The sequence below is a fragment of the Amaranthus tricolor genome, chromosome 8 (assembly GCF_026212465.1).
Source record: "Amaranthus tricolor cultivar Red isolate AtriRed21 chromosome 8, ASM2621246v1, whole genome shotgun sequence".
NCBI classification, from domain to species: Eukaryota; Viridiplantae; Streptophyta; class Magnoliopsida; order Caryophyllales; family Amaranthaceae; genus Amaranthus; species Amaranthus tricolor.
The window spans coordinates 24,468,613-24,485,863 of NC_080054.1; the positions used below are offsets into that span (position 1 = coordinate 24,468,613).

The 17,251-nt window shown below is 33.7% G+C and overlaps 2 protein-coding genes across 5 annotated transcripts; both read left to right on the top strand.

Moving 5' to 3' along the window:
- Positions 1-1,093: 1,093 nt before the first annotated feature.
- On the top strand, positions 1,094-9,049 carry LOC130821418 (probable magnesium transporter NIPA4). 2 transcript variants are annotated; one of them, XM_057687178.1, is made up of 10 exons: positions 1,094-1,301; positions 1,448-1,622; positions 1,700-1,756; positions 3,550-3,640; positions 3,740-3,900; positions 4,010-4,137; positions 4,213-4,350; positions 6,640-6,732; positions 7,129-7,234; positions 8,373-9,049. In XM_057687178.1, exons 2-10 carry the CDS (start codon positions 1,454-1,456, stop codon positions 8,480-8,482), a joined length of 1,053 nt encoding a protein of 350 aa, XP_057543161.1. In that variant the 5' UTR covers positions 1,094-1,301; positions 1,448-1,453; the 3' UTR covers positions 8,483-9,049. The 2 variants fall into 2 exon arrangements, with proteins under 2 accessions (XP_057543161.1, XP_057543162.1); XM_057687179.1 differs by having other exon boundaries at positions 1,131-1,370.
- A 1,210-nt stretch (positions 9,050-10,259) lies between these two features.
- On the top strand, positions 10,260-17,251 carry LOC130821419 (protein FLX-like 3). 3 transcript variants are annotated; one of them, XM_057687182.1, is made up of 4 exons: positions 10,260-10,428; positions 13,402-13,929; positions 14,837-14,979; positions 16,839-17,251. In XM_057687182.1, the coding sequence occupies exons 2-4, from the start codon at positions 13,403-13,405 to the stop codon at positions 16,958-16,960; spliced, it is 792 nt and encodes a 263-aa protein (XP_057543165.1). In that variant the 5' UTR covers positions 10,260-10,428; position 13,402; the 3' UTR covers positions 16,961-17,251. The 3 variants fall into 3 exon arrangements, with proteins under 3 accessions (XP_057543165.1, XP_057543164.1, XP_057543163.1); XM_057687181.1 differs by having other exon boundaries at positions 10,262-10,432; positions 14,834-14,979; XM_057687180.1 differs by having other exon boundaries at positions 10,264-10,428; positions 14,834-14,979.

Here is a 17,251-nt window from a genome sequence, read left to right on the forward strand (position 1 = left end):
TTTGTCATCCAACATATTAATTTGGTTGTGAGACCAAACTCAATTCCAAAGCAATCGAACCACAAGCCCTTAATAGTGTTGTTCTTTCATAACTTTGTGTGTGATTTGAGTTTTGGAGCTGAAATTCTCACCATGTAATTTCAACCTATATATAAACCTTATGTATAAATTTCATCCACAACCAATTAGTATCCAAACATTTATTGCTAAAATATTTCATCCTTTAACCAATAGATTATCTTTAATATACGTTATCCTTTACTGTTATTTAAACTTCTTCGATCCTCAACCTGACATCAAAGTTAAAATATATTTTTGAGAGTGCTTCAAAGCCTTTCTAAACCCTTTTTGATCTTTTTTAAACCCTATTAAAGCAATAATATATACTAAGCTCAAAATATCACAGATCAAAATAAAAGAAAATTTTAAAATAAAGAAATATGATAGATAAAAATGTTATAAGGTAGTCGTAAAGAAGTTGAAGAGATGTGTATCTTAAGAAACTTCTACAAAAGTATTTTCTATCTTCCACCAATTAATAAAGTTCCTTGATTAAATGATATAAATGTTGTTGAAGTCAATAAGCAAGCCTCAAATAATATTAATTAGTTTTGGTAAAACTTAACTTGAGATTATAGGCTTAATGTATTCATAGATGTAAATATATTTGGGAACATTCAATAGCTTATAAAAACTTACATAGTCTAAGCTTTTAAAAGTGTTGAAAAGTAATCGTGAAATTATTTGTGACACTAGTTTTTCGATGAATGTTTGACAGCTAATAAAAAATATTTTTAATGCTTTATTCCGTTGAAAATCTTTGTATTTTAAATTTCAAATTCTCCATGTCTTATTAGTGTGGATGTAAACCACTTTTTAAAATAATTTTTTTTTTCTATTCACTAGTTTAAGTAGCAGTTTTTCACCTAAACTACTATTTCAATCATCAACTTTGAATAAAACTCAATAAAAAAAATTAACTATTATCACATCAATGTTACATAAGAAATAATTTTCTCCTTAGATATGAGTTGAAAAATATTTTTTGGTGGGAGAAATTTTTTTAAAACAATAATTCAGAAAAACACAAAAGACTCTAGACTAGACACCTAAAAACCAAAAATTAATTTTTTATTAAATGACACATGATTTTGCTTTCAAATTCTGTCCCAATTTTAATTTGTTGTTCTTTATTTAGGAATAATACTCGCAACAACTGCTCTCTATTTCTTCCACTGAACTACTCACACTCACAGATCTGATTCCAAAATTGCAATTACAATACAAGCATCTCGAACCTTGTAATTTCTCAAGATTTAACATGAATCCTTGAGCAAATTAGTATTATTAATGCTGTGTTCATAGAACAAGTTAGGGATTTAATTTTACTTTGCAATTGGTTAAATTGATTGAATTTGTGAATACATTTTCTTCATTTGTCCTTCAGATTTCAATGGCGTCATCGTCTGATAGTGATAGGTCCAGTGACTTATATAAAGGTATGTCAGCAGACAATATAAAGGGTTTGATTTTGGCTTTATCGTCAAGTTTGTTCATTGGTGCTAGCTTCATTGTTAAAAAGAAAGGTTTGAAGAAGGCTGGTGCTTCTGGTATTAGAGCAGGTACAGTTACTCATTGATTTCATGACGGCTTGATTTCCTTTTTGTTGAAGATTTAATGCTAATTTATCTTCTTGCAGGAGTTGGAGGATATTCTTACTTATATGAGCCATTGTGGTGGATAGGCATGATTACAAGTGAGTTGCTATTTCATTCGTATGTATAATATCCTTATCGGGTGGGTTTATATGTTTATCTGATCTTTTATTACGAGAATTTTGTTTCTTTACAGTCTAAAAAAATTTTCTGATAACTTTTAGGTTGTAGTGTGAAATTTCGGAGTTTTTTTCTTTTCATTTTGTATTTATTTATATTCAATGACATTGTAATCTGCTTTTACTTGGATGTAGTACAATGACAATATTCAATTAGCCCATTGCCATTAAGTGGCTCCTGAATTTTGAATCTTGAAGAGTTGTGAACCTCTTGTTAGAAACAATTTTATTTTTGTCATGAAAAAAGGTTCTATTGTAGCATCATGATTTCGGGAGGATCGATTTCCCTTTAAATGAACAAAACCTTGATATGTGGTTGTTCTTGTTGTCACTTGTTGATGGAGAAGGATGGAGTCTTTTTACACTGTAAGCACTTCGAACGACTGAAATTATTGTGTTTAAAGGATTGTAATGTAAGAAGCAACAAACATCTAGTGGTATTCGCGTATCATGTTACTAGATAAAGGTGCTTTTGCTGACTGTTTGTTAAGCTTATGTTTGATAGAATTGTTTTTGGGAGTAGAAGCATGTATTTCCATTAACGTGTGATTAGTATGTAAAAATGGATATTATTCGTCATTTGAATCAAAGTTTGAGAGAATGTGGTGCTTTGTTCGTCATTTGAATCAAAGTTTGGCAATGATGTTGGAAGGATGAGTAGTATCATCAATTGTGAAAACTGGTTTAACAATCATATTTGTAATCAAAGATTTTTGAATAAAAAGTTGGTTATGATGCTTCCCATGGTTGTGTAGCTCCAACTATGAGCAACACCATGCAATACTAGTTTATGAGAGCTGGTAATGGTGGTCAAGGAGAGAGAATGGGAGGATGGAGGCTCCAAAAGAAGAAATATGGTGGTGGTGGTCAATGAGGGATGGAGAGAGAGTTGGTTGTGTACAAATTTTCTTACTTAACTGAAACCAAACAAGTGATAATTTCTAAGGGTTATTTTTTTTACCATTTCACCTCATTTGTTTCTATTTTGTATACGTTACAAAAATCGTACCAAATAGGCCCTATAAGTTTGGGGACTGTTAACTTAATTGCTGAGGCCTTCTTTTAGGCAATGTTTGTATTGTCAAGCCTTTGGAGATGAGGAAAAGAAGATACCATTTCCTGTCGATAGATTATCTCTATGCTACTTGGACTATAGAACTTGTATCATTTGGTTAATGTCCATGTGTCAAGGATCCAACATGGGTAATTGAGGTAAAATGAAGGGTCCTAGTAACGTATAGCAAATTTTTGCTATAAAACTAAAAACTCTAATCTAAGCGCAGTCAAACACTTTCTACTCTGTACCTAAACACAAGTATGTAGCATATTCGTGTGTCCATTCAATGTATGTAGCATATTCTGGGATACTTTTGAGCACATATTTCATTTCAGTTCATTTGAGTATGTGAATGCTTACTGAAATTTTGAACTGCAATTCTTTTTAAACCTGTATATGGGATGAGTTTTGTTTTTCACACTCTAGAATCTGCTAAAGTAATCTGTAGTATCCAAATGCAAACTAAACACATGCTAGTACTGTATTATTTTGTAATATCTTCTATGCACTCTGGTACTCTTTTACTATTTATTACTTGAATAGCAGCCTTTTATGGATTTTTGTTGTACTAAATATTGGCCTCAGTTTCACCATTTCATATTCTATTTTCTCATAATTTTTTTCTGCACATTCTGATGGAGTTGTGCTCGTATTACAGTGATTGTTGGTGAAATTGCCAACTTTGCAGCATACGCATTTTCACCAGCCATTTTGGTGACTCCTCTTGGGGCATTAAGCATCATCATTAGGTACACTTACTCATTTTCCATGATTTTTCTTTGAATACAATGTATAATGTTGAAATTTGGTTAGCCTCATTTGGATTGGAAACCTATTTGCTGGTGCAGTGCTGTTCTTGCACATGTTATCTTAAAGGAGAAGCTACATATTTTTGGAATGCTTGGTTGTGTTTTATGTGTTGTTGGTTCAACTACAATAGTTCTACATGCTCCTCCAGAGCGTGAGATTGAGTCTGTTATAGAAGTATGGAACCTAGCTACAGAACCTGGTACGTTGATTCATTTTGGTATTAAACCTGAATGTTTTCTCAAAGTGTCTAAATCTCTCATGGACACTTAAAATCTGTAATGAGCTGCATGCTTGCTTTGACTCTGCAGGCTTTCTCTTCTATGCTGCTCTAATCATGACTGCGGTGTTTGTGCTCATATTCCATTTCATTCCAGAGTATGGACATACACATATTATGGTTTATATTGGTGTTTGTTCGTTGGTGGGATCTTTATCGGTACGTCAACTGTGTATGATTTATTCAAATGACAATCTATACTGGGGAAATTTTCTGAAAAACATACCATTACAGGTTATGAGTGTGAAGGCACTAGGAATTGCTTTGAAGTTGACGCTCTCTGGAATGAATCAATTAATATATCCTCAAACATGGGCCTTCAGTATGATTGTCACTGCCTGTGTGGTTACCCAAATGAATTACTTGAACAAGGTAACATTTGTACATTATCTTTATCATTCTCATGCTATGCGTCTTTCTTCCTCTTTAAAACCCTTTTTGGATGTGCCCAAAGTGATTACATGGTCAGTCACTCAGTCTAGATCAGATTCGCCCCTAACCCCTAGTGAATCAAGTTTCAGTTCAGTCATTTTAAATCATGGATCATTGGTGACCAATTCATGGTGGTGAGCAATCTTGGCTTGCAACAGCGATTTGTCATAATTGTCACTTTGTTTCTTCAGAATTAATTGCTTGTATTTAATATCTGGAGTCTGGGGAAGACTAAATCACTCAAATAAAATGATTGTCTGGGTAGAGATGGGTATATCTTGGAAACTTGAACTTATGTCACTAGGAGTCGGAAGATCATTCATCTAATACTTTCTCTCTTTTCCTATGACTAATTTAGTTTTCTATACAATTTATACTTAAATTGAGTTTTTCGCTCAGCACAACATGCCTACATATTCTCGTTTTAAAATTTCTAAATAAAAATAATTAAATGTTTTTTTTAATGAGATAGTACAATTTCAACAATATTATAAGACTATAACTAATACCTCCAATCAATTATCATCTCTCCTTGATTTCACATAAGAGATTCAATTAGCAGTCTGAGTAAATTTATATATGATTTATGATCCAAAATCCTTCCTGAAACAAGGACTGCTCTCGAATTGGAAAGTAGATCAACTGCAATTTAAGGCTATTCCACAGAATGTAGCTCTCTGTTGTGTGGGGAGATCCTCTATCCAATTGTATGGTGCTTTTTTCAAAAAGTTTTGTGTCACATCCTATATATTCTCCACAACAATAATAATACAACACCTTAGTGCTATTAAGTGGCTCTGCCTTGGTGGGTTGGGGGTGTCAGATGGGCTTAGCTTTACTCTTAGTAATAATAAGAAAATCCTATAGACCAATGATAATATATGATGATTTGCGTAAATTAGAGTTTCCTTAATTTTGTTTTGATTCTTACCAATTATATTTTTTTCTCCTTGGAATTGATGCTCCTAAGTAGGGTGTGCATAAAAATTTGATTAGAATTATCTGGTCCATAAAATTAATTATACGATCCAGTATTGAAAAACCGGACTCAGACTGGGTATACGGTTATAAACTGAATATTTGAATTCAATCCGGAATGTTTGAATTTGGGTATTAAGATATTCGGTTTATTATTATTTTTTTAAAAAAAAATCTATTAAAATCTTTTCCCCCTTTTTTCATCTTTTAAGTTAGACTTTGTTCTCCTCTCAAAGACTCAAACCTAAACTAGAGAGTAAGGCATTAGAATTTCGCTCATGAAGATGCTTTTGTTGGCCTTTTTTGGTACTAGGAGGCGGTAGTTCTAACATTCTAGTAGATGTTTTGGTCAATTAGTCATGTGGTATCACTTAGTAGTTACTCTCTGATTTAAATTTGTAGTAATTTTTTTAAATGGCAATAAGACAATAATTTTTTAATTAGAAGTTCTTGCGCAATAATGCTAAAATTTGAGGTTAGCTAAATGAAAAAAAAAACAAATAATCATTAAAGATTATCGATAATTGTAAGTATATAATTGTACTTCATTTGGCCTTATTTTGCACTAAATCTAAATAAACTATGAAAATAGATTGCAATGATCATTGACATATATTCTTCTTATGCATTCATCTTTGTCTATGGTCATGTGTGACTACAAATTCCAATTATTGATGTCCATCTTCCCTCGTGTATACAATTCATCGGCATTCTACCTTGTTCTACCTTTTCTATTTTAAGCCCCCAACATTCCAAAGTTTCACTTCCCCAAAAATACATTTACCCGTCTTTTTCGTGCATCACCAAACCATCTTAAAAGATTTTTTTCTCATCTTGTCTTTTATGTCTACGACTTCGATATATAGTCTAAACTTTCACGTCTTCATTTTGAATTCTAACCTTAAAATATGTCCACTCATTCATCTTAACATTCGCATATGCACTACCCATCTCTCTATAATGATCTTTTCTTCTGACTTGAGCCATCTAATAAAAATTTTCTTTTGATCTTAGTGGAATACTTCAGGTACATAATATTTGAGTCACACTTTTCCATTTGAGTCACCCACACTTAATTGTCTGATTTACATATTGATCAATATTTTTGTTATTTTGAAAATTGATCCTGGATACTTAATACACTTATTTGGAGGGAACTCCTTTGTTTCAATAATCATGGATAGTGTGTCTTTATTCAACATTATTTGTAATGTAGACTTTTTCTCATGTGATTCCTTGGCAATCATGCAGGCTCTTGATACATTCAACACTGTTGTTGTATCTCCTATATACTATGTGATGTTCACTTCATTTACGATATTGGCTAGTGTGATTATGTTCAAGGTATAATCAAAAATCTGGTGATTTTTAGTTTTTATTTGTTTATAGTAGAGCAGTCAGATAAGTTATAGCTTTCTCAAATGAAGTCAACATCAATATGTCATTACCCAATTCCCTTTCTCTATTGAAGTCAAATGGTAAAGAATTGTTCTCAACAAGAAGTAGACCCTCACCCCCACCCCATTTCACCCCACCATCAAAACAGAAAAAATGGCATATCAAGACCTAAATACATTTCTCTATATTGAAATTAAAATTTAAACATGGTTTTTCTATCTTGTAAGCTTGAACAATATGTATTAATGTGTATATCATAAAGGCTGAATAATCTTATTTTTGTTAGAAACACTTTTTCTTGGCTCTTATCTTGTTTGAATCTTATGTCCAATTCACTTTCAGGACTGGGACAGGCAGAATCCAACACAAATAGTGACTGAAATGTGTGGTTTTGTGACGATCCTTTCAGGGACGTTTCTTCTTCACAAAACAAAGGACTTGTCTGATGGTAGGCTCATCTTATCAATTCTTTATTGAAAAACATTTTTGAGTCTCCTTTTTTCTAGTTGTTATCTCTTCATTCTCGATCAGCTATATTTGCATACATAATTTTTGAATGCTGGACGACCAAAAGTTAAACTATAGTAGTGACTGCGAGTTTGCATACATAATTGTTAAATTTAGTGCTGTAGTTCAGAGATCTTTTTGGTCGGCCTCCATAAGGATGAAACTTTGGTATATAGTTTGGATCGGACCTAGTCCATACGAATAAAACAACACACAACAATGCTAAAGCCTTAGTTCTAACAATATGGAATCCTCTACATGAATTAAAGCAAATCAATGTGAGAAATTGTCACTAAACAAAGAATATACTTTGTTCGACTCGATTAAAGCTTATTTACAACTAAAAGTATCAGTTCCAATGATCATTCACTAATACTATCATCCTTCATTCTTTCCTATCTATTGTAAGCACCAAGTGAACAGAGCTAGTGCATAATTACCTCCCTATTCAGACTCATTCACATAGTCTTGTCGACGCATACCCGTGGCAGATATTTATTTACCTGTCCAGTAACATGGAAGATTAAAATGTGTATACCTGCTGGAAATGTTTGCTAATAAATAATACTGAAACAAAAGAAAGTTTTTAAAATCTTGAACGACATGTATACCTGGAGTCCTGGACACACCTTGACTTTAAACGGATTTCCATGATAGACCTAGATATATGAATATGTTGCACTCAAGGCTATTTTCTGGTTGTTTAGACCCATCCATTTTGGATTAGTACATGAGCTGAAAAATAGGTTAAGGTGTACTGCAAATATTGTGTGTATGTCACTTTGCTCTTGCGTATAATTGAGATTATATCTGTTACACTCCCAAATTGAAGAACTTATTTTTCTCAATTTTCTTTGTAATAGTATTACTCTATTAAGAAAACAACAATGTGCAAAGGATGTAAAAATGGATTAAAATGAAAGGTAGCCTTTCTGTTTTTTTCTTGTAGTTGTGTTTTCATGCTGTGCTATAAGTTAGACTGTTATGTTTCCTTGTTTGTGTTTCATCAGATTTTGCAATTATCTGTACAAATGGTGTCCAATTTGTTCTTACCTATCTGAGTTGTGACTACGCTGCAGGTTTATCTAGTTCTTTGCCTATCAAAGTAAGCAAGCATGTTGAGGGAAATGGATGTGAGGAGTCTGAGGGTATACCCCTGAGACGGCAAGATTCCATGAGACAGCCATGATACTTGTGAGGCTTCAACATTTCTAGAAATTGGTACACTTTTTCGGGAAGGAGGCTGGATACACACCATCTTATGACTCAAGTGCATCTACTTCCCTAGAATTTCACGAAAGCGAAGTGGAAAGGTTTTTCTTCCTTGTGTGCTTTGTCTTACATCACGTCGCTCATCTAGTTCAATTGCCTGGAATCAATTCCCTCCAAAAGTGTAGATTTTGTGGTCTTATATCGGCAAGTGTACTTACAAAAGCGTAATTCAGCAGAATTAGCAGCCGAAGGGACAACGATGAATGATGACAAGTGAGATTGCACCGTTGAATAGCCTGGTCACTGATGGTAGATTGGTAGTGACTAGTGTGTTCCATTGAATTTATCACAAGCTTAGTGTCTGTATTGCCTGTGTACATTGTCACATTATTATAAAAGATGTGATTATTCTTTTCGTTTCAAATTGTCGAGTTTACAAGTATGTAACGGTAGTATTTCCGCTAGGGGTGCTCATAATCGGGTACCCCAAATTTCTGCTATGTGTTCGGATGTCTCAATTAAAAAATGGTCATTTCTCTACAAATTAGCAATTGTATAAAAGCATGAATAATGAATTAGTTTTTTATCTTTTAGATTTTTTTTTAAGAAAATTTTCTAATTTCATTCTTTTATATTATTTGATGAACTAAAGGAAAGCATTATAGAAACTGTTGTAAAAGAAAGTTGTAAAGAGGTAAAGAACAAAAGCAGTTTGAAAACATCTATTGAAGTGGTGTTAAACCCATAAAAACTTGTTGAATGCAGATAAAGTTAAGCTAAAATTGAGCTGATGTGGCAAAAAAAACAACCCAGTTTTTTATTTGTTACAAAACTTTCATTGTATCGTTTTTTTTTTATGAATTTTTAATTTTACTCTCCCTCATCAAAAAAATTCTCTAAACTCAATTATCTCTTTATATTTCACAAAATCAACCCTTAAAGTAAAGGCAACGTATGAATTTTCGTTTAATAATTTTGATTAATGTTGATTGAATAATTTCTTTTATTACTTAAATAAATAACAATATATTAATTGCGTTTTAATTAAATTGAGTGTAATGTAGACATAAATCCAAATGTTGATCAATTTAATTTCAATTCAATTGTAAAAAATTAAAAAAAGATTAATTTTACTTAAATCAACGTAAACACATTGTTGACAAAGTTAAGATCGATCAATTAATTTTGATTTATTTAAAATTTAAAAAAATAAAAAATTATCAATTTCATTTCAATTAACACAATTGCAATATATACGCAAATCTAAACATTTCAATCGATTTAATATTGAATTAATTTTGAATTTTTTTTTTAAAATTCCAAATAGAAATAGTTCTTCCTCATTTCATTATACTTGCAATTAATAAAGATATTTTCACACATAAGGTTTCACAACCAATTTAAAAGTATTTTAGAATACTCAAAATAAATTTGACCTAGGCCAAAATGCACATTTTTATTTTGTTTACGGGCGCCCGGAGCCATTACATTTTACAATGTCACTTCTTATGTTGATACTCCCTCCGCTCTATGAGAATGCACTTAATTTATATTGGGTGAAATTTAGTGAAAAGTAAAATTTGATTGAATGATAGAAATGAGTGATTAAGATGAAGGGAGAAAACAAATTTGTGGATGAGATTTAAGAAAAAAAAAAATCATTGTCAGAAAAAAAAAAAAAAAAGGTGTAAAATGAGTGGCACAAATAAAAATAAAAGAGGGGTAAACCGGGAGGGACAAAGGGAGAGGGAGTATAATAACATCGCGTGAGTCGTGACATACAGTCGACCATTGATATTCCATTACGCTTTGCACTTTGTGTCTCTGTCTCCCACCTCTTCAACGGTTCAAGCTTTATGTTCCACTTACGCTAATTCTATTCAATCAATCCCAGTGAAGACCTAAATTTTTGACGTTCTACTTGTAAGTTGAGAGTCTTTCCTTTATCATTCGTGTTTATGCTATGCAATTCTTCAATTTTTCTATATTTATTTTAATTTGCTGCTTTTATTGATATGCCTATTTGTATACTCCTTATATCATGTTGTATTTGCTGAAGATTTGTTTTTAAGTTTGGATCTTTTTGATTAGGGTTTCCTCTTATAATTAAATTTTCCGAATTTATTGGATTTATGTGTTTATCTCCGGCTTCTTTTACATGTTAAGTTTTCAGGAATTTTGAGCTTCTTAATTTTGTATTTCGATTTTTGACCAGCAGGCAGCATTAACCTGTATTTTGTTTAGGATTTGCATGCCCTTTTAAGTATTTTAAGCTTAATAATTTAGTATTTCTATTCATGTGATTGGTTCTCTAAATCTATCAAACCCTAGGAGAAATCTGCTGTTATGCTTTCATGCAAGTATATAATGTATTTAATTTAGCATTTAGCAATATGCGCTTTCAAAGCTTGAAAGCTTCTATGAGCGGGACATATCGGGTATGATAATGATAGATTTAGAAATAGGCGTTTTTGTGAACTTTTTCTTGGCAGTAGGTTTTGTTAGTACTTTTGAATTATTTTCCTTGATTAAGCTCATGTTAAAATGAGAAAATCATCTTGGTGTTGGTGGTTGTCCTCTGTCTAAATTTTTATTTAGTTTCCCTTTGATGTCATTGGTTTCTCTCCATGCTCATAATTGCCTACTTTTACCACTACCATTACCATTGTTTTCATACTATTATCAACCCATTAACTTTGGTTTAATGAGAAAATGGCAGGACATGTTGTTTGTGCACTACAAAATGAGAGTTTAGCACGTAGTGCCCCCCTACCTCGTATGCCCTATTCAATCGCAAGTGACGCGTCCTCTTTGCCTTAAAAAGAAATCTGATTCATGGTACGATAAAAGCCATACACTTCCGATGAACGCATCATGATTTTGGAGCATTGGTTGTCATTGCTTTTAGATCTTGGAAGCCTATCTAGGCCCTCTACCACTCCATAGTGCAATAAGGCGATTTAGTAACAATCAAGAAATAACTTTGCACTTTTCTCAATTTATATTGTGAAGTGCAATATGGTCATGATATGTTGATACTTGATCCGACTGAAATTTTTGCATTATGACTTCCAAAAGGGACGTTGAAGCTAAACATTCTTTAAACCATTAATTTCATGGACTACCCTTTTAAAAGTCTTTTTTTTAAAAAAATTGGATTACATAGTATTCTTGTCGTTCGACCAATGCTCAATCCTTTTACGTTCATTTTAAGATCCACATATAAACTAAAACGTCTATTTTTTAAAAAGTGGAGTACATCATGTAAACAAGTGTGGTTCCTTCTTTGGGAGATTCGTCCTCCTCAACAGATTGTGGCGCAAGTAGGCATCAATAAAATTCTTTGGTAGGTCATGAATTTCTCCTTTGTGGCGCCACTCGAACCATTGTGTACTTTATAATGAAATCCAATCCAATGCTAACACAATGGGATCCAGATTGGTTTGTATGGATGTTGTGTTGCAATTGGTGGATAGGAAAGCTCTATCTTTATTAAAATCCTCTCCTCGAGCTTGGGTTTGTTGTTCACACAATTAGTGCTAGTTTGCAACCTGCTTGGATTCCATGAGTTGGATCTCTCCTTTGCGCACAAATGTTCAATCTTTTGTTCGGGTGCCACATTTGACGCCATATAGTTTGTGTCTTTGAGCTCCGTGTTTATATAAAAAAGGTTGAACTATCGATCTTTCTCCATCTTTTATGTTCAACACACACACAAACACACATTATTCCTTGATGTACTTATAAATGGAGCTTGTCCCTTTCTTTGGGAACTTCGTTGACTTGGTCTCAAAACATATGATCGATGCTTTGCTCTTGAGACTGTTTCTTTCTCCACTCCCATCTTTAACTTGAATTTCTAGGTGCTCAATCTATTTCTCATGGACATAGACTATATGTCTAGCTATTTGGCCATATCTACTAACCATTTGAGCTTTTACTTGTTAGTGCCGCTCATCTTTATGACACCTACAATATAGTTACGCACTCATTGATGCTTATTTGTTCTACACTTCTACGTGGTACTGGTGTCACGGTCTAAACTAATCCAAAGTTCAAGGTGTGCGTCGTCAACTTAATGATGTTGGCGAAGTACGATTTGGAGCCTGTGTGCACAAAATTAACCACAACGGTCCTAGGAATGCATATTGTTCATGCCTCCATTTGAGAATGTATGGAAGGGGGCCTTCACGTACGTGCCTAAAGTTTAGTTGGATCCGATCAGCTCGCACAAAAAGGGGAGTACAAAGGAAAATGAGTGTAGAGCAATCAATATCTTACAAGGTGGATAATATGAGACTTTGCTCGTCACCCAGGTGGACACACCCATAACACCAAAATAGTACTTCAAAATAAATAAATAATGTCATAAAGGAAAAACTATTGAAATATAATATCAAAACCATAACTTTGTTGACTTGGTACCATGTGGAGAAAAGTTTTTTTTTGCTACCACTGGTTGAAGTCAAAACTTCATTGATACCATATGCAATTTCCTAGTTTGTATTTGAGAAGGTTTCTGGAATCTGCAAAGTGTGATTTCTTATAGTGATTTGTGAAATAATTAATTGCGGACTCGGGTCAATAAGAGTAGGTTCAACTATAAAGTGTGGGCATTATTGTGGAACAATTTTGTAGCCATCTACATCTCTATTAGTTATTTCACTTTATGGCTTAAATTATCTGGTTAAGCAGAGGTTTAGATGGTTTGCAGTTGAATCAGAAATTTCTAGCTAGTCTCATTTTCGGTTGATGAACTCTGATAGGATGCTAGTAATAGGACTCGAAGACTATTGTTATTATTGCTTCTGTTTGTAGTTACTGCAAAGTTTTCCTCCCTCTTTACCTTGTGCTCTTACCCGAGCATCATTCAGTTTTCATTCTGTATATATTCAGCATGGCAGGGAGAAACCGTATGCCTCGTCACCCTGTTGATATTCATGGTTTAAGAGGTGGCCCTAGGCCAGTTTTAAGTAGAGGACCACTCCCTCTTCCTGTTCATCCCCTGGCTCTGGAGGAAGAACTTGAAATTCAGCATAGAGAAAACCGGAAGATTGTTGCTGAAAATCGGCATTTGCTTGATGAAAATGTGAACCTTGAAAGAGACCTTGTTTCCGCAAAAGATGAAATTCACAGATTGGATGAGTTCATTGCTAAACTTCGTGCTGACAACATTGTTAAGTATAGGGATTTAATTGAAAGGAATTTGAAGCTAGAAGCTGATCTACGCGCTACGGAGCCTCTTAGGGAAGAATTGTTGCATCTTCGAAGTGAAACTCAGAAATTGAATGTCATGAAACAAGATTTGACGGGTCAAGTTCAAGGTCTCACTGCAAACATAGCCCGTTTACGTTCTGAGAATAAGCAATTGTATGCTTTGAGAGTTGACGTAGATGGAATTCACAAGGAACTTGCTGAAGCCAGGTTGACAATTTTCTAGTCATTACTTTTTTTCTTTATTGCATGCAAATTAGTGACAGAAACTTAGGAAATAATATACATCTTTTCGGGTTTAAGTGTTCACTCTAGTACATTAGATGTTAATTAGTGACGTTTCGTGTGCACCCAGTGTTTAGAGTTATGTTTACAGCACAAATCAGTATGACATTTTGACGTTTTTTTGGGAAATAATTGTTGCTATTGGCCCAACACCTTCGTCACAAGCTAAAAGATCTAGCTTCTGAGGTCTTTGTTCAACTGATCAAGTATGCCATTGTGGAAGTTTGAAATGCTGATGCTTCATTCAATAGGAAGGAAACAACAGTGTTCATTTCTGACCCAAACCTGAGCATAAGCAGAGCATGATCTGCACATCAAAAATGAATTTGGATTGATTAGTACCGATTGCAAAGCAACTTAGTCCGAACACCCGAATAAGTACCTCTATTTATAGATTCGATTTGAGATGATATGAAGTTGAGACCTTGTGAACTGGGCAGTGGTGATCTGGATCAGAGGTGTAGTCATAGGTTTCTGCTCTCTAGTTTAAGCTGTTATTGGCAATCGATAGTAAGTATTACGCTCAAGTTCTCAGTGTCGAGAGGCCATGTATATCCTAAATGCCATTTTTTCCCTAAATAGGAATAAATATTTTTAAGCCTTCCATTATAGGAGTGGGATGTTTTTGAAGCCTTACATTTATAGAATGGAGTTTTTTGAGTACTTCCATTTCCAATTTTGAGAATGGCAACTCAAAGCCTGGAAGGATGTCATATCTGTCGATCATGTCTGTTTAGGCATGAACGAGATCATTTGTGATTGAGCTGTTGGTAGATAAGGTGTGTTATTAAGTTCTTTATTTGCTAAGGGTATCAATGTGTTATATTAGGAGAGCTTTGGAGTATGAGAAGAAAGCAAATGACGAGCAGGTGCAGCAGAAGGATGCTATGGAGAAGAATCTTATGTCAATGGCTCGTGAGATAGAAAAGCTTCGAACAGAGCAGATGAGCATGGATAGGAGAGGACATGGGCTTGGTAAATGGCTAAACTTCTTGCATTTTTCCTGCTATTATTAGTACTACTTCCAGAACCTTTTTTAATAAATGGCTTTTTGTAGACTTTGTATAGCTAGATTACTCCCTCTGTGGGAAACTGGTCTTATTACCAAAAATCAATGGGTCGACTAATTTCAGTTTGACGTGCTTGCTAATCTTGTAAACATTCTGATCTCTTAGAGTTAAGTTCATTGGCTTTTGAGCATATCACATATTATTCTTGATATCAAACCTTATTTGGGGTACATACAAGATAATTGATATTTAGCCCATTTGTGAGCATGTATTGCATTATTTTCTTATGTTCTCTTAACATTTACTCTCCAAAGCTATGGTTCAAGATAATTGATGTGTTTGGGTGAGCATAGGCTTTTTTTTGGTTTGTACCCTTGTATTGTGGTGTGTCAGCATGAGTTTATGTTTTCCATCATTGCCCATTGTGAGCACAATTGACAATTTTTTTTTTGTTTTCCCTTCTAATTAATGACTCTAATTATGTAGTTCAAGTGAGGAAATATTGATTTGGGTTTCGGATATTTTAATCACCACACGGTCGTGTTTGATATGATTGTGTAACACTAGCACCTAAGGATGAGTCAAAGTAACATATGGACCTTACAAAATTTGACTTGACACAAAACTGACCGAAAAGTTTATTTTGAATATGATATAATGAGTTATGGCTTAAAAAATTGACCGCGACTACATAAAGTAAAAGCGGTTGAAGTGGACCCAGTTTACTGATTTATACCCAATTTACGTCATGTAATGGTCGTTATATAACTTGTTTGAGAGTTGTTACATCGTTAAATCTTGTTATATAATAGCACATGAATTTTCACGGTCAATGCGTTCAAAACACCAAGTTGACCGTTACATAATGTGTAGCGACCATATTTCACCGTTACATCGTTATCGAGAAAAGGTTATATAAAAAGTTCTTCTAAATCTCCCTAAATTGATGAAAAAAGTTGCTCTAACATCTCTCTATTGAAATTTCACCAGTACCCATTAATTTTAATTTTTACCCGTTAAACACAATATTTAAAAAACAAATTAATTAATTATCTACTAAATGTAATTAAGTGCAATTGTAATAGCTATAGGCAGATAATAATAGTATTTAAATAATAAAAATATAATTTTAAGCTCAAAACTCTCCTTGGGTGATTTTTTCCCCAAATATTCACATCGCGTCAGCTGCTATTTGTGTTTTTACTTTACTATAGCCGTTTACCTGCAAAGATGCGACCATTTCCACAAACTTTTTTTTTTTTTTTTTTGTCTAATTCAAGTATTTCTAATGGGGTATTTATTACTCTGTCTGTGTTATGGACAATTTCCATACCATTTACTTGAATTCAATGAATCAATAGAATTTGGTTATTGCAAGTCTACTTAGTTATTATCTTCTGTGCACTTGAATTATGTACGCAAATGCACAATATTTGTAAATACTAACTCTTATTTTGAAAGCATGCAACATTTGACCTATTTATCCGTGTGATATGTTGACCAAATTATGCAAGCTTTCTAAATCGTAGGAAATATTATGTAAAAGCTGTGTGCCGAAAATAGATACGTAAAAGGCGCCCTTAATGCGACAAACCAACTTGAGACCTAATGTTCTAGGCCATAATCAAGTGGCTATCTACCCGATACTTGAATTGACTTTTTTGGGGAACTAGGTTGGTTGAACTCAGGAACTTGTATTCTATCCTAGTTAATATGCGTTTCACAAAAAGAACTTCGGTGGACTATGGTTCGGATTTTCCTTTTTTGTTGTGTAAATTCCGACATCTGTTTTTCTTTGCTGAAAATTTCTCTGGTTCCTTCCAGGTGGTAGTAGTAGCTATTCATTGTATAATGGTGTCCCAGATATGAGATATCCAAGCGGGGGAGCCCCTGCCGAGGGGCATGGTGGAGCTTGGGGCCCTTATAGCAAGCGTCCCAGACATTGACTTCCAATACCTCTCACTAGCAACAGATGTGCTTACTGATTTTGACACAACGATCCAGGAAAAATGGAACAAAATGGGGAAGAGGGCGATGATAAGGATGAGGGCATCCATTCGGATGTTAACTAGTTTGCTTCATTAGTTCTGATTTTTGCTGCTCCTTTTGTATCCAAGAATATAAGTTATAATTTGCTTCCTTAGTTCTGATGTTAACTAAGCCTTGTATCTTGACAAATTGTTGGAACTGAAAGGACCATATTATTCAAGGTAAAAAGAAGTACTCGCATTAGCCAA

Coding starts and splice junctions, on each gene's coding strand:
- LOC130821419 (XM_057687181.1), top strand. CDS start 13,403: ATGGCAGGGAGAAACCGTATGCCTCGTCACCCTGTTGATATTCATGGT. Junction 13,930..14,833: donor AAGGAACTTGCTGAAGCCAG/GTTGACAATTTT, acceptor GTGTTATATTAG/GAGAGCTTTGGAGTATGAGA. Junction 14,980..16,838: donor TAGGAGAGGACATGGGCTTG/GTAAATGGCTAA, acceptor GGTTCCTTCCAG/GTGGTAGTAGTAGCTATTCA.
- LOC130821418 (XM_057687178.1), top strand. CDS start 1,454: ATGGCGTCATCGTCTGATAGTGATAGGTCCAGTGACTTATATAAAGGT. Junction 1,623..1,699: donor TGCTTCTGGTATTAGAGCAG/GTACAGTTACTC, acceptor ATCTTCTTGCAG/GAGTTGGAGGATATTCTTAC. Junction 3,901..4,009: donor GAACCTAGCTACAGAACCTG/GTACGTTGATTC, acceptor TTGACTCTGCAG/GCTTTCTCTTCTATGCTGCT.